General features: G+C 37.8%; 1 protein-coding gene across 11 annotated transcripts in view; it reads left to right on the plus strand.

Moving 5' to 3' along the window:
• The window catches only part of CHD7 (chromodomain helicase DNA binding protein 7), a 180291-nt gene that overhangs the window by 133776 nt on the left and 31405 nt on the right, over positions 1 to 15110 (plus strand). For all 11 annotated transcript variants that reach the window (XM_054246609.2, XM_078352513.1, XM_017965361.4 and 8 more), the window contains exons 9-15: positions 897 to 1034; positions 1131 to 1252; positions 1595 to 1838; positions 2921 to 3097; positions 7449 to 7592; positions 9022 to 9277; positions 14890 to 15100. In XM_054246609.2, coding sequence (XP_054102584.1) covers positions 897 to 1034; positions 1131 to 1252; positions 1595 to 1838; positions 2921 to 3097; positions 7449 to 7592; positions 9022 to 9277; positions 14890 to 15100 — 1292 coding nt within the window. The remainder of the gene's footprint in view (positions 1 to 896; positions 1035 to 1130; positions 1253 to 1594; positions 1839 to 2920; positions 3098 to 7448; positions 7593 to 9021; positions 9278 to 14889; positions 15101 to 15110) is intronic.

Here is a 15110-nt window from a genome sequence, read left to right on the forward strand (position 1 = left end):
TACTTCCTGGCTTCTCCATGTAAATTGAACTTTATATATACAGTGTTTGGATCTTGCTTATCGAGGGAGGATCTGCACAGAACTCTCATTTTCTTCCAAACTCTGTCATGGCACTCTATGTTGTTTCCAAAACCATATCTGTAACATGATCTGTGCTTTTCTGGTTTTGCTTAGTTATACTTTAAAAAAACTATTTCATAGCATATTTACATTGTACAGCAAATATTTTTCACGTCACAACCAGATCAGTGTACCTTGGTCTTGAAATGAAGGTCAACAAACCCAAGTGTTTTCTAGAAGAAAGACAGGGAAATCCTGTTGATCTGCATTACCTGAAATATTTTGCCTCCAGCCTTCTAAAGCTCAAATATATTATGTTAATGTGATTGGATACAAACAGTATCACTCTTTTTAAGGAAAAGGTAGAGTTCCTAATAAATTTAAGTCTGTGTCTCATTTTTTAAGAAACCATCCAATCATGTAAATATTTAAATATGCTAGGATGATTTACCATGTAAACCTGAATCAAACTCTTGATGAATGATTTGTACAAGTAAAACAAATCTCAAATTCAGCTTTGCTATTTATTAGCTATTTATTTATACTTCCTGGCTTTTGAAGGTCACTTACCAATGATATTGATAAAAGGCTAATTTGTTCTGATAAACCAGATAATACTGTTTCCAGTTTAGACTTGAGACTCTTAACTAGGAACAGCTGCTTGATGGTCATAGTTTTTACATTTCTGTCAATTCAGACATACTCATGCTGGGATAATGTCTATAGATAAATGAAGTAGAGCATGCTTTTCCTTAATGTACATGGAAATATATGTAAAATATATATATATATGTGGTCAAATGAATCCAATTCTGATTTATTTAAATCTGGTCCAGCCTGTGACTCACTATTTGGTGAAGTGGTGTTCACTTCCTTATGAAGACAGCACGTGGGAGCGGAGGCAGGACATAGATCAAGCAAAGATTGAGGAGTTTGAGAAATTAATGTCCAGGGAGCCGGAAACAGAGCGTGTGGTAAGAACTGGCTGACGGGAGAGAATTTAATTTGAAAATAGTGTAGTGGTGTGATCTTTTGGGTACCACTAATGGGATTTACTATTTTTGAAATAGGAGCGACCTCCTGCTGATGACTGGAAGAAATCGGAGAGTTCCAGGGAGTATAAAAACAATAACAAACTCAGGGAATACCAGTTGGAGGGAGTAAACTGGCTGCTTTTCAATTGGTACAACATGTATGTAAAACAGGTTTTTCCTCACTTTTAAGTATATCGGTAGCTCGTTTAGTTACTGAAAATAAGTTAATGTTCTAACTCTAATAAAAAAAATTTTAAAGCAAGCGTTGGAAATACATGTAATATTTATTTAACAAATATAAATACAGAGATTGATATAAGTATGTAAAAATAATTTTTCATCTGAGAATTTTGTTTGAAAATATATTTTGTTGTATCTAAGACAATATCTAGAGCCTTTGTATATATATTTGTGAGTATAATGGTATATATTTTGTGAAATGACAGCAGTGTCTCATATCCATACTCATTAAACTTTTGTACTTTATTTTCCTCCCAAAGGCGAAACTGCATTTTAGCAGATGAAATGGGTTTGGGAAAAACTATCCAGTCCATTACATTTCTCTATGAGATATATTTGAAAGGAATCCATGGCCCTTTTTTAGTAATTGCCCCATTGTCCACAATCCCCAACTGGGAAAGGGAATTCCGAACCTGGACAGAGTTGAATGTGGTTGTGTATCATGGGAGTCAAGCTAGTCGTCGGACCATTCAGTTGTATGAAATGTACTTCAAAGATCCCCAGGTAAAAATTTCATGGGTTGTATTCTTTGTGCTTATTCTGTGCATTTTGAGGTGTTAAAAAAAAATCAAAGTCTTGGTGACTTGGGAAGGTCTAATTTTTGCCAAATTGAGAAATTTGCTTTAGATATTTGACTCAATTTTTTCGTATTATCTTTCTAGGTCTATGAAACATCTCTTTATTTTTATAGCTTTGGTTTTGCTGATTATTAGATTAGAAGGAGTGATTTTCTTTTTGCTTTTGTTGATCACTGAAATCCATTGAATGCATTGATATGTTAATTAGTTTTATTTTGCAAGTCTAAGAGAAAACTAAACAAAAAATGGTGATATTAAATGTGAATAGGAAGAATATTTTATTATGCTATTGCTAGAAGTGAAAAATAGTAAGCATGTAAAAAGTCCTTGAAATATATGACACATATGAATGAAATATATCCCAAGGGAGGAATTTATGCTTTGGCTGTTAGTAGCAATTGCTTTAATTTTTCTTACTCTAGTTACCTGTATGCCATTAGTGTGTATCAACAGTGAAGCATTATAAATAACATGATAAAAAGGAATAATATGTGCTAAAATAGTTTTATGGATAGTAAATGGAAGTCCTGTAATTGCAAATAGAACTTTTCCCATATATATATATATATATTATTGCTATTTATATATATACGTGTGTGTGTGTGTGTGTGTGTGTGTGTGTGCTTGTTCTAAGTATAAAATCTGACCTACAATTAAATAAAGAAGAAAAAAATATTGAAATCTGTATTTATCTTTAGATTTGGGAAATTATAAATTCTGTCCTAAGTGAATGTGTGACTAGAATGGGTACACTTAGTGGTCATTGATACATGTGATCTGTTAGGAAATTAAATCCAAAATGTACTAACAGTTTTCTCATTTGTTTTACAATTCTGTTTTACCATATAGTTTAAAACCGCCAAAATAACTTGAAAACAGAATGTGCGTCACCTAAAACAATGAGGTCTTCAAAGAGATAACTACATATGTTTAATGCTGTTTATTCATCCTTAAAATTACTTATGTAATCATTGAATGCTTAATAATAATTCAGAGTTGTCCTTGTAGGGTCGAGTGATAAAGGGGTCCTATAAGTTTCATGCCATCATCACTACATTTGAGATGATTTTGACTGATTGTCCTGAGCTGCGGAATATTCCATGGCGCTGTGTAGTCATTGATGAAGCCCACAGGCTGAAGAACAGGAACTGCAAGCTGTTGGAGGGACTCAAGATGATGGACTTGGTCAGTGATCATACTGGTGATTGCACTGAACCTGAATAGAATTATTGCTGACTCGATAGTTTCATGGCTCTGAATTTGATGCCTGTGAAGAGTATTTGAAAAGCTTGTCAGATATTGTGATATATTCTCTGGAACTTTCATTCATTCAAAAGTCTTTGCCTTTTGGATTCTTATATTGTTGGCTGGTATCTTTAAACAGTTGCATAATAGCAGAGTGTAATCACGATATCTTCACTAAAGTGAGTTTCAAGTATTTGCCTCACCCTTTGTTCATAAATACAGATTGATCATGCCAAATACAAAAATCCCAGAATACAGAACTTTTTGAGTACCCACATAATGCTCAAAGGAAATGCTCATGGGAGCATTTCGGATACTGGCTTTTCTCATTTGGAATGTTCAACCTGTAAGTATAAATGCAGCTATTCCAAAACCTAAAAATATCTGAAACCTGAAACACTCTGGTCCAAGAATTTTGGATAAGGGATACTTAACCTGTACTGCTATTTCATTAGCTGTTGAGCCAAGCCTTACCTCAGTGATGACAGTCCAGTTGTGTTCCAAGGCTCATATTTTTTTGCCATACTGTGGCCAGCAGGACTTGTAGATGCAAGTTCTCAATGAGTTGGGTAGGATATCTGAGGTTGGTTTAGTTCGCACAGATGCTTAGACGTTTGGGGCATTACAATGCCTCGGATTTGATCTGAGTTTTTACACCACAACTATCCCCTTATATAGTGGTTATGATCCCTTGTATTTCATTTCTAATGTACATTTTAAAGTAGAGTTACAGTCATTTGGCATGCCTTGGGTGATTTGATGAGTTTCACGGAATTAGAAAAAGGTTTTAAAAATATTTTTAGAGCTAATTTCTGTAGGCTAATTTGGTCTTTTGTTAACTTGAGAGTTTGAGATGAGGAGTATCCTGTGTATTCATGGCCGTACGTGTTTAGCTGAAGACTGGTACTACCAAAAAACACCTAAAAGCTTTTTATTGCAGCTGATTCTCTGAAGCAGCTTTTTTTTTTTTTCCTTAGAGATTGGATTTGCCAGCTATGCTTTTAGTTTAAAACAAACAAAATCTAGTTTTGATTAAAGGAAAAAGTCTAACTAAATTATCCTATTTAGGATGGGGTTTCCCATTTTTCTTCCTAATGAATTATTATTAAAGCTATCCTAAGTTCTGTCTCAAAGCAGTTGACTGTTACTTGATGGCCAGTCCACAAAACAAGTGAGAGTGCTTAGAAACAGTGAATAGTCTCGGGGACCTTGGTAAGCATGTGGAAGAGAAACTCGGGTTGTATTTGTTCACTCCAGGCGATTCTTAAGCATTAAAATCAAGCACACTTGTATCTGCAGGTAAACACTAATGCTTGTGATATAATCTAAATATATCTTCTCAGTAGGGATGCACCTTCATAGTTTTCTACTAAGAGACAGTTACATCACTGTTTCCTGAAGGCTTAAATAGTCATCTGACTGAGTTTATCTGAGTTGTGTTCTATTATTAGTTCATATGTTCCCAGAGAGTAGATTCTTACTGTAAAAATTCTTTCAGTGGTGAGTATACATTAATTTAACTCTATCACCATCAAACAATCTGTTTGTCATTGGGCTATTTCAAAGAGTTTTCTATTATTTATAGTAACATTTGATAAATGGATTAGAATCTGTTATCCAAATAATTTTCCTGTTACATATTGCAGTGTTCTTAAGCTTTTTCATATAATGTCACATACAGAAAATGATAGTAGTTGAATGCCACCCTCAAGTAAAAAGACAAGGCTGCCCACTGCCACAGGACACCACCAGTCCTAGGTGTTCTGACTGTCTCCAAGGACTTACAACCTGTACTCATTCTTGGCTCACCAACTGGGAAGTTCTGATTAGCACATGAACAACATACTTACTTTTCTGATGATCAAGAATCTTTGTTTGAGAAGAAATGTTTTCAAGAATGGAACACATTATTGTTGTTCAGAATATAATTATATTTATCCAGTTCTGAACAGCTCGTTGCCTGTTTTTTTTTTTTTTTTTTTTCTGAGACAGAGTTTCGCTCTTGTTACTCAACCTGGAGTGCAATGGTGCGATCTTGGCTCACCGCAACCTCCGCCTCCTGGGTTCAGGCAATTCTCCTGCCTCAGCCTCCTGAGTAGCTGGGATTACAGGCACGTGCCACCATGCCTAGCTAATTTTTTGTATTTTTAGTAGCAACAGGGTTTCACCATGTTGACCAGGATGGTCTCGATCTCTTGACCTCGTGATCCACCCGCCTCGCCCTCCCAAAGTGCTGGGATTACAGGCGTGAGCCACCGCACCCGGCCGCCTGGTCTTTTAAAGTAAGGATTCTTACTTTAAAACAAGCATCTTGAGAACTTAGCCACTTTCTACTTTATATTCTTCCTAGAACTCACAGTCAAAATAGTGGGTAGTAACTATATCCAACTACAGCACAGGCCACAGGGAACTGCTGTTACCTGCACTAGACTGAGTTGTGATGAAAATGCTCTTGATGGGGATTATCTCCAAGTGCATTCTCAGAAAGGAAGACCAATGAATGTCTTCAGCTCTGCAGGCCCCAAGGAAGTGTTTGCGTAGATGATACGTTGTAGGGCAGTCACCATCTTCACAGTCCTCCACAGGAGCTCTGGGAAAGTAGCCATCTCCTTGTCCCCCATCCACAAGGAGGGGATGCTGTAGAGGTCATGGTAGTTCTTCATTGATTCCAGTATCTCATCTTTCATTGTCAGGAAACCCCCCACAAAGAGTCTGCTTAAAATGAAATTAAACGCACATCACTTCATCAGAGCTAAATACAATGGTAACGTTGTTAAGGCAAAAGCATCTCTAGTGGCATAGGTGGAGGTGATAAGCTCCATTGCCTGAGTTTCTTACATGATGTTTTGTGAAACTGTGCATAGTAATTATGTATTTTTTCATTGTTACCCACTTTGAAATAATCATTTGGTGTAACTGGCTGTTAACAGCCATTGAAGGGAAACTGCATAAGAAAGGAGCTCTTTCCTTTTTTTGAATACGTTTATTTTGAAATTAATAAGTTAAAAAGGCTTTAACTTTTAAAATATTTGGTTAGGCAATCAGGATTTAATTTAAATCCTAGTAGTAATAAAGGATATGAAAAAAACTGGGAGACACTATATCAATACAGCTCATCTACCACAATAGCTCTTTCCTAAATCCCTAATGGGACTTAAATAAAATTCTGTGTAAAGTAATCCAGGACTTGGATATATCACTGTTTGTGTGGCGATACATTAGAAAATCCTGAATTGATGGATTAATTTACCAAGTCTGAAGATGATGGTGGTCCATAAAACTTCCTCAGACACTTTTTTCACAGGGGTGAGAGAAGAAGGAATACTAGCATATTGAACTCCTTCACCTCTCTTTCAAAGAGCATCACTGACAGATATGACATGGTAGATATTAAGAAAATTAGTATGTTCTTCACTTATTCATCTAGTATTTACTGAGTGTATACTCTGCTTGGCAACCAAGACTTGTCAGATTCCAAGTTAAATCAGAATATTGCTGTCTCAACTACTGGGAGGTATAATTACTTTCTGAAATAGTTTTATTAGCTGTGCTGTGTACCAAATGGCCAAACAGAGTAGAAAATAATAGGGTTCTTAACATTAATAGCTCACTATTGTTAAGCATGGTCATTGTAAAGCAGCTCCTCTGTATTGCATATATAGAAATAGGAGGGATAAGGTACAACCACATGAGGAAAGCTGGGGAGAGACCTTGTAGACAGGAAGAATTAATTAAAGAAATACCTAACTTGGTTCAAAGAGACAAATTCATAAATGGCATCTGATTAAAAAAAAAGTGATTTTGATATTTACAACCCAGCTGACCTCTTTGCTAGTTGGAAATTTTTGTAGAACAAAATAGTTTTTCATATGCTGTTGCATGTAGAACTTCTTTTGTCTCTATAAAGTGAGTCATGCAGGAAGCAGATGGAGAGATGAGAGCACTGTTGATGTAGAGAGCAGAAAGAAGCTTGCACGCTTCATCTGAGTCTAGGGATTCTACGAAAAAAAAAACTTAACTGGTGGGGACAAAAGCATTGAGACTTGTGGGACTTAGAAAGCATGGCAAGACTCATTTAAGAACCCCGTAGAGTTCTGGAGAGAACTGTCTACACATCCGTTTCCCTGAAGCAGAAATCGTGCTCTAATATCTCTGTTTTCATGCCTGATTCTTATACTTTGCAGAGGATGGATGAGTAGGAGTAGAACAGTGGGTGTCTAGTGAGAGGCTCTGGTTTTAAGAAAGTGTTTTTGTTACAACTTGGTTAGTGGCTTTCCTTGTGTTACCTCAGGAACACAAAGTGCTGCTGACGGGAACCCCGCTACAGAACACTGTGGAAGAACTCTTCAGCTTGCTTCATTTCTTGGAACCAAGTCGCTTCCCTTCAGAAACCACCTTTATGCAAGAATTTGGTGATCTAAAAACAGAAGAGCAGGTATTTATCACCTCCACTTTGTATTTTAGTCATGAAATTGAAGGTTAGCCCATGAAATGGCAAAGTATTAATAATTAAGTTATTTTGAAGTGTGATTATATTACAGTTTTTCACATCTAGTACACAGAATTTTTAGATACCCTTTCCTTGGACTTTTCAGATCTTTATTATAGAGGATTTCTTGTTTGTGTATCTATTTGCTCTTGTGAAGGGCTGTTGAGATTAAGAGAGGTTACATACCTGTTGCTGTAATTTTCAGAGATTGCTGTGTTGGGCAGGTTGGTGGTTTTGCTATGTATGTATAGTTCTGGGGATGTCGGAAGCCACCGACATTGGTAGAGCTATTTGCCTACGGCAGTTTTGAGGCTCTGTTCTTTCTGACGCATCTGTACTTAGCCACATTGCCTACTTCTTCAGGCCTACATATTTTCACTTTAGAGACTTCGGGCGTAACCACGGTACAGTAGTTCTGTGAGAAATAAATGAAGTATTGTGTCTGAAAAGTACTTGTCTTTTTTTTTTTTTTTTTTTGAGATGGAGTCTCGCTCTGTCACCCAGGCTGGAGTGCAGTGGTGTGATCTCGGCTCACTGCAACCTCCGCCTCCCAGGTTCAAGTGATTCTCCTGCCTCAGCCTTCTAACTAGCCGGGACTGCAGGCACGCACCATCACACTTGGCTAATTTTTGTATTTTTGGTAGAGACAGGGTTTCACCATGTTAGCCAAGTTGGGCGCTTGGCTATTTTATATGCTGTAAGAGTTGTGTGGGTATTAGTTATAATTTGTGTGCTGTATTTGAAATAAATATGGAGATAGACTTGAAATCTTGGATTTTATGTACCTCCTCCCCTGACTTACTGTCTAAAACCTCTTAGCTCAGTTGAGTAAGGTCTGTTTGTTTTTTTTTTTTCTAAAATAAGAACTGTATGGAGTACTCCGTTCTATTGCCAATCAGCAGAAAAGAGAACCAGGGAGAGAGGTCTCTGCTGGCTCCCTCGTGCAGGGACTAGATTGCTCCTGGCTCACTTCCTCTCATTCTTTAGCTCTCCCTAGAAAGGAAGAGAATAGAAACAGAGCACTGTCATGACATTGTCTTGTTCCTCTTCTTTATCTTCCCTATGGCTTAAGACAAACAGAAGGGAAAGCTAGATGAATAAGTTGAATTTCTCTTTCTGGGCACTTTTCAAGCCTTCTGGCTATTCAGGGCTCCTGGATGGGTGAAATAGTTCATTTGACATAGAATCATCCAGCCTTTATGCATTGCTCTTGCGAAGGCTGAAAGGTTAGCTCATTCATACTCTTCTTACCTGGGATTTGAAAAATAAAAATGCATGGTCAATGAATGAGGTAATGCTGATTTTTCATGTTAGAATGTGTTTTAACTTGCAAGCAAATCATGACACCAGTATTTACTTAAGGGTTTTTTTTTAGGTGCAAAAACTACAAGCTATTCTAAAGCCAATGATGTTGAGACGTCTCAAAGAGGATGTAGAAAAGAACTTGGCCCCCAAAGAAGAAACTATTATTGAAGTCGAGCTAACAAACATTCAGAAGAAATATTACCGAGCCATCCTTGAGAAGAATTTTACATTTCTTTCCAAAGGTGGTGGGCAAGCTAATGTACCTAACCTTTTAAACACTATGATGGAATTGCGGAAGTGCTGCAATCATCCATACCTTATCAATGGTAAGTGTGCCCCGCCCAAGAACTTAATTAAGTGATGATTGAAGCACCAGAAATCCCTTTCTGCCCCCAGACTGGGGATTTCATGGTGTATAGTTATTCCTGTCTCCTGTCCACTCAGCGTGGGTTTCACCAGCTTCCCAGTTTCTGTGATGCCTCCTTTTGTGATTGCTGAAGGTAAGTGACCATTGCCCCAGCAATCCCTGAAGTGGAATCTCACCTTGCCTTTCTCCTACCTCCTTGTGCTTGAAAAGAGGTGTTGGTGTTCTGTGGCTAGAAGTCATCTAAAGTGCTAACCGCTAAAGAGAAATTAGCCCCAATGAAGGTTTGCTTGGGGTTTGTGTATTTAAAACAGAGATGTTAAAGAGGAACTTAGGTGTGGGCAGATAGCTATTAGCTGTCTCAAGTCTTTGATAGAAAATGTCCTCATCTTCCTCTCAGTCTAGAATCATCCAGTATCTCTATCCTCTGAGAACAAAAAGATTAACTTAAAGCTTTGATAATTTATGGCCCTCCTCTTTTCTTAACTAAATTCATAGTGTTACATAACTCATGGCTTAACACCTTTTTATTTCTGGAAATCAGTAAGATGATAACTATTTCATGCTTATGATATATAAGATACTCTGGAGAATGCACAGATAAATAAGAAGGGAGCATTTGCCACAAGGAGCCTTTGGTTAGCTGAAGATTGAGATTGGCAGAGTCTTTAGAAAAAGAAATGGCATTTAGACTGCAGTAATAACACAAACAAAGAGAGGGAGTCAGGAAAACAATGAGGAACTTGCCCAAAATAAAAGGCACATGTAAGAAATGTATCTTAGACATGCTCAGCCCCTGCTGCAGAAGGCCTTAAAGGCTGGTGCATGTTACCTCCACTCTGCTCTGCAGGCTGTGAAGAACCATGTCTAGCTTTTGAGCTGAGCATTGATTAGAAATATGATTCAGGGTGATCTGTCAGGCAGCATCGTACAGAAAGGATGCGAGGAGGAAAGACAGACAAGCGGAAAGATCAGTTCGGAGGCTACCGTGTTCTGGGCAGGAGTTAATGTGGGTTAAAGCAGGGTGGTGCAGGCTAATTTGGGAGACTTGTATACCATGGTAATTGGTCAGCAGTGCAATTAGATTTCTTTCTAAGGAAGAAGGTGCAAAACCCCGTCTGTCTTTAATAGTCTGTGAGGTTCAAGGACAGCTAATTTAAAGAATTCCTAGTCTTTCCCCCTTTAATAACTTACACCTCATCAGCCACCCCACATTTAGAAGTCTCCATTACTAATTAACAGAGTAGTCCACGCCAAGAAGACAGTCTCAAAGCATTGCACCTGGGGTTATTGATGTGGTGCAATGGATCAGTGAATTTCTTTTATATAGATATACCCCTTTTTATTCTTGAGATAGGGTCTCACTCTGGCACCCAGGCTGTAAGTGCAGTGGCATAATCTGGGCTTACTGCAGCCTCAACCTCCCAGTTTTAAGCAACCCTCCCACCTAGCCTCCTGAGTAGCTGGGACTACGGGCATGCGCCACAATGCCCAGCTTATTTTTTATGAATTCAGGATTTCTCCTTGTTGCCCAGACTGGTATCAAACTCCTGAGCTCAAGCAATCTGTCCACCTCAGCCTCCCAAAGTAGTAGGATTACAGGTGTGAACCACTGTACCCAGCCAGTGAATTTCTTTTTGTGCTTTTAATGTTGCCTTCTAAAGAAGTATCCTGTGTGACGATTATTTGTCTAATACTGCCAACCTGCAGTGTGTTTAGGAGCTTGTACGGCTGTTATGGTGAGTGTCAACTAGCTGGGTTGTGAGTTGGAGAGATGGAGCTTAGGGTGACTGATGGTGCGAGCTGAGGACACATGTGTGCATGCACTGTGCACACACAGGCGTTTGCATTTAATAGCTGGTACAAAAGAAAAGAAATAATAGCCTCCAAAGGGAAAGAAAAGGAGATACAAAAGGGTTTGAATGCTACCAGCAGGATGTGTGTGAAAGGGGAGATCTCAGCGATGGTGGTTAGATTGCCACCCTAATTCCATCGAGTTTACCCTGTTTGGTCATATATTAATTATATACATTGAACAGTGTGGAATGTTTTTCCCCAAAACACAGCTTGTGGGTCTCTTCCTTTGCTGATTGCTTTCCAGGGTCATCCTCTATAGCATATTTGTTCGCCAGGAGCCTCTTAGGACTCCCTAAGGCTTGGCATCTGTGGTAGTTGTTCTGATTGGTCACACCTCGAGCTCAGATTTTTTGTCCTTACAAGAAGTTAAGAAGTATCTGTTGTTAACCAGGTGTCCTTGTCCCTGAATTTGGGGAAGTTATAGTGAAAAAGTATGGATACATACACACTAAGCACACAGCTGCCCAGGTAACTTACATAGATGTTGTATTGTGTAGAGGTTGCTCCAGGCCAATACTGTTCATTCTCATCCACAGTCTGGAGTAGAAACAAACATTTAAAAGGAAATTCTTTAATTTGGGAGATTACATTGAAATTTGAATTGGTTGTGGCAGAGTAAAGAAGCCCCAATCAACATTCAATAAAACAACGTTTCCAGAGTTATGAAAAATAGAAGTAATTTTATATGCATAAATTGAAAGTAACATAAGTATAGGACAAGGAAAAAAGTTTACAAGTGTTGCCAGAACACAAACTGTACGTAAATGAGAAATATTTTTAATGTGACCCTTAATTTTACTTGAATGCTTGGAGCAGTGTGTGGCACACTCTAGGCACTCTGCTAGTTGTTTTCTTGCTAAAAGTTAAGCAGGAAAGTTAAGCAGGTTAAGGTAACTAACTGAGTGACATAAATGGAGTTACGGTTATTGGCCCAAGTTTTATTTGAATGGAATTTCCAAATTTTAGGTTTTATAATGTCAAGTTAAGAATAATGTTGAAAACATGTTCAGGGTGCCCTGCTGGTTAGAGCTGACTTCAGAGTCGTTGCTGGATATTATTTGAGGCAGGGAGGGTGTAGAGAATAGTGGGCAAAAAGAACACAAGAATGAGGCTTACATGGATGGAGTGAATTTCAGAGAGAAAATAGTAACTTGTTTTTTTTCCCTGGTTATCTTTAAGAACAAAATATTTTCTTGTTTGTTCGTGGCTTTTATATAGCTAGATGACATTGCGGTTTCTGTCCTGACAGTGACCATCTGTTGAAGTGAAAAGACTTCAAGCTGGAAGTCAGTACACACTTGTTTCAAGTTGTCTTTGATATATACACTTTCCAACATAGTACCAGTTTAGGGCAGAACCAACGAAGTGTTTTGAGTTGTCATAACCCATTTCCAGTTAATTTTCGGATTGATGTTTACAACTTGGGTATCAAATGTTAATTGATAATCTTGAAAATGCAGCTGTGACATTAGAAGGTAGCAGTTGCCTTCCTCCCCAACACCCTTCCCACCCTCTTTCCTTCAGTGTTGCTACAATAAATAATGTCAGGACACTCATATAGGAATGATGTTTGCTGATATTATTTTTAAATGAAGTATTACTAGTGTAAACTAGCTCCCAGTTGTAAAAACCTGAATTTATAACAAAGAGCTGGATTAATTCAGCAGTAGCTTTTGTCAGGTAAGAAAGAATGCATTTTTTTTCTGACTGTTCTTTATAAAATGGGAAGTTTTTGGTAGTATAAAAAAAGGCAAAAACGTGTTTTTTTTTTAATTTCTGAGTAAATTTAAAATTAAATTTGTCTGCAAATTTAACTGAATTATTTATATTAAAAAACTTTTAAACTAAAACGCATCTGATGTGTATTTTGGCAAAATGAGTATTTCCTTTTTGAAAAATATTCATTGGCCATTAATTTGTTTTAAATGGCTAAAATACTATATTTTATATTATTGTGGATTTTAACTTAGTATGGACAAAAAAGAATTATAACCAAATATTATAAGAATAAAATCTTATTTCTGAATTTCAGAGCTTATGATGTGCTGGATAATAAGAACATACTTTAAAGAACCCTAATGTAACATGTTCACCTAAATCTGTTTCCCTTGTCTCTTGAGGGGATTGTCCTGAATCGAAACCTGGGTTTCTAAATTTCATGTTGAAAAAAAATTTAACTTTATTTAAGAACATTCTTGCAAATGCTCTTAAAACAGCATTTTGTTTTTACTCTTGCGTTTATTTTCCATATTTAAAGAAAAATTATAAACATTAGCTTTTCATTCACATGGAAAAAGGAGTGAGGGCTAGTCCCCTTCATAAGAAGGTAGTGTACTTTGTGGAAGGCCTTAGTACTTGAGAAGACGTTAAGTGACTTTAATCTGTTCTCAGTAAATTATTTGTTGATTAATAATTAACACGGTATATTTCTACATAGGGCTGTGCCATAATTTCCCCTCGCAGCCTTAAAGTAGGGATAGGATTGCACTTTTGTTCCATCTGCGCCTATTGCAGCAGTACCGTGTGAGAGGCTGCGGTTGCCTGTCACACTAACCCAACGTTTCCCTCTTCGAGGTTTATGTATCCCCATCTTCTGTATAGTTAGTTCACATGTTTAAAACTAGTGGTAGGAAGGTAGTTTTAAGTTTCTGACACAGTTAAAGTCTAAACAGTCCCGTTAAGATGAATCTGTGTGTTTGTATTTTCTAAAGAATAGTTGAGCACATCCTCTACCTTCAGGGAAAGGAACTGAACACAACAGCTATGTCCTGATTAACCCCCGAGGCAGGAGGAGGCCAGACCAGTGCCGTATAATTCTAGTTGAGCCACCTAAGCAGTTGAAGGAAGCTCAGCCTGCTGAAGCATGTGTCAGGCACGGATGTGCTGGGGCATCTTTCCTTAGGAAGATGTCATCTTCTTGAGAGCTTTTTCCAATGTACCCAAGTCTTTAGATCAGCAAAACTCCATGTGGGGCTATGAGGGGGAAAAGAAGGGTTTAAGCATAGAAGTCGTGTATCAAACACTTAGAGGTTTGTTTGTTTTTAACTTTAATAGATTTGGATAGTTCAAGATAGAATTTTTGTATCTTAGGAAAAGTTATCAGATGGGAATGAATGTAGAGGGAGATTTAGAGATTACAATAGATAGTATGCTTAGGTCCCCCACAAATATTCCAAGACATTATCCTGGAAATAAATTCCTCTTTTTGTAGTTCTTAGCCTATATTGATACCCAGTTATAGATCCAAAGTACTGCTGCTCTTACGCTGTAATTGTCAGGACTTGGTTCCTTTGTTTCTTCATCAGAACAGATTTTGTTGTTTGTGTTTATGTTCAGCTAGTAAACATTTCTTCATTTCTTTAGCAATTTAGGTTCCAGATTTTTTGTAGGTATCTGGCCCTTGGCTTGTTTCTGCCACTTCTGGCTTGACAGTCTGTTGTTGAAATTCCACTTTTACAGACAGCAAACATTCGTTTGCTGAAAAACGTGGTTTTCCCCCTAAATGCCTCAATGTGTTGTGCTTAAAACTTTGATCCCTTTTGTACATCCACAGTTTTGTATAGACCCAACTCTGAGTAAGTGGATGGATTCTTGTTCATAAGCAGGAGTTTGGTGTTCTGGTTCCTACAGTTTGCAATGGGTTTTGAAAGCAAGTTCATTGTTTTTAGTAATAAAAACCTTTTACAGTATTCACATTATGCTGTCCAATCTCTGCAGGTGCTGAAGAGAAAATTTTGGAAGAGTTTAAAGAAACACACAATGCAGAGTCTCCAGATTTTCAGCTCCAGGCAATGATCCAGGCTGCTGGCAAGCTAGTGCTGATTGACAAGCTGCTGCCAAAACTGAAGGCTGGTGGCCACAGGGTGCTCATCTTTTCCCAGATGGTGCGCTGCTTGGACATACTGGAAGACTACCTCATTCAAAGACGGTGAGGGCCA

Source organism: Callithrix jacchus, chromosome 16 (assembly GCF_049354715.1).
Source record: "Callithrix jacchus isolate 240 chromosome 16, calJac240_pri, whole genome shotgun sequence".
Taxonomy (NCBI): Eukaryota; Metazoa; Chordata; class Mammalia; order Primates; family Cebidae; genus Callithrix; species Callithrix jacchus.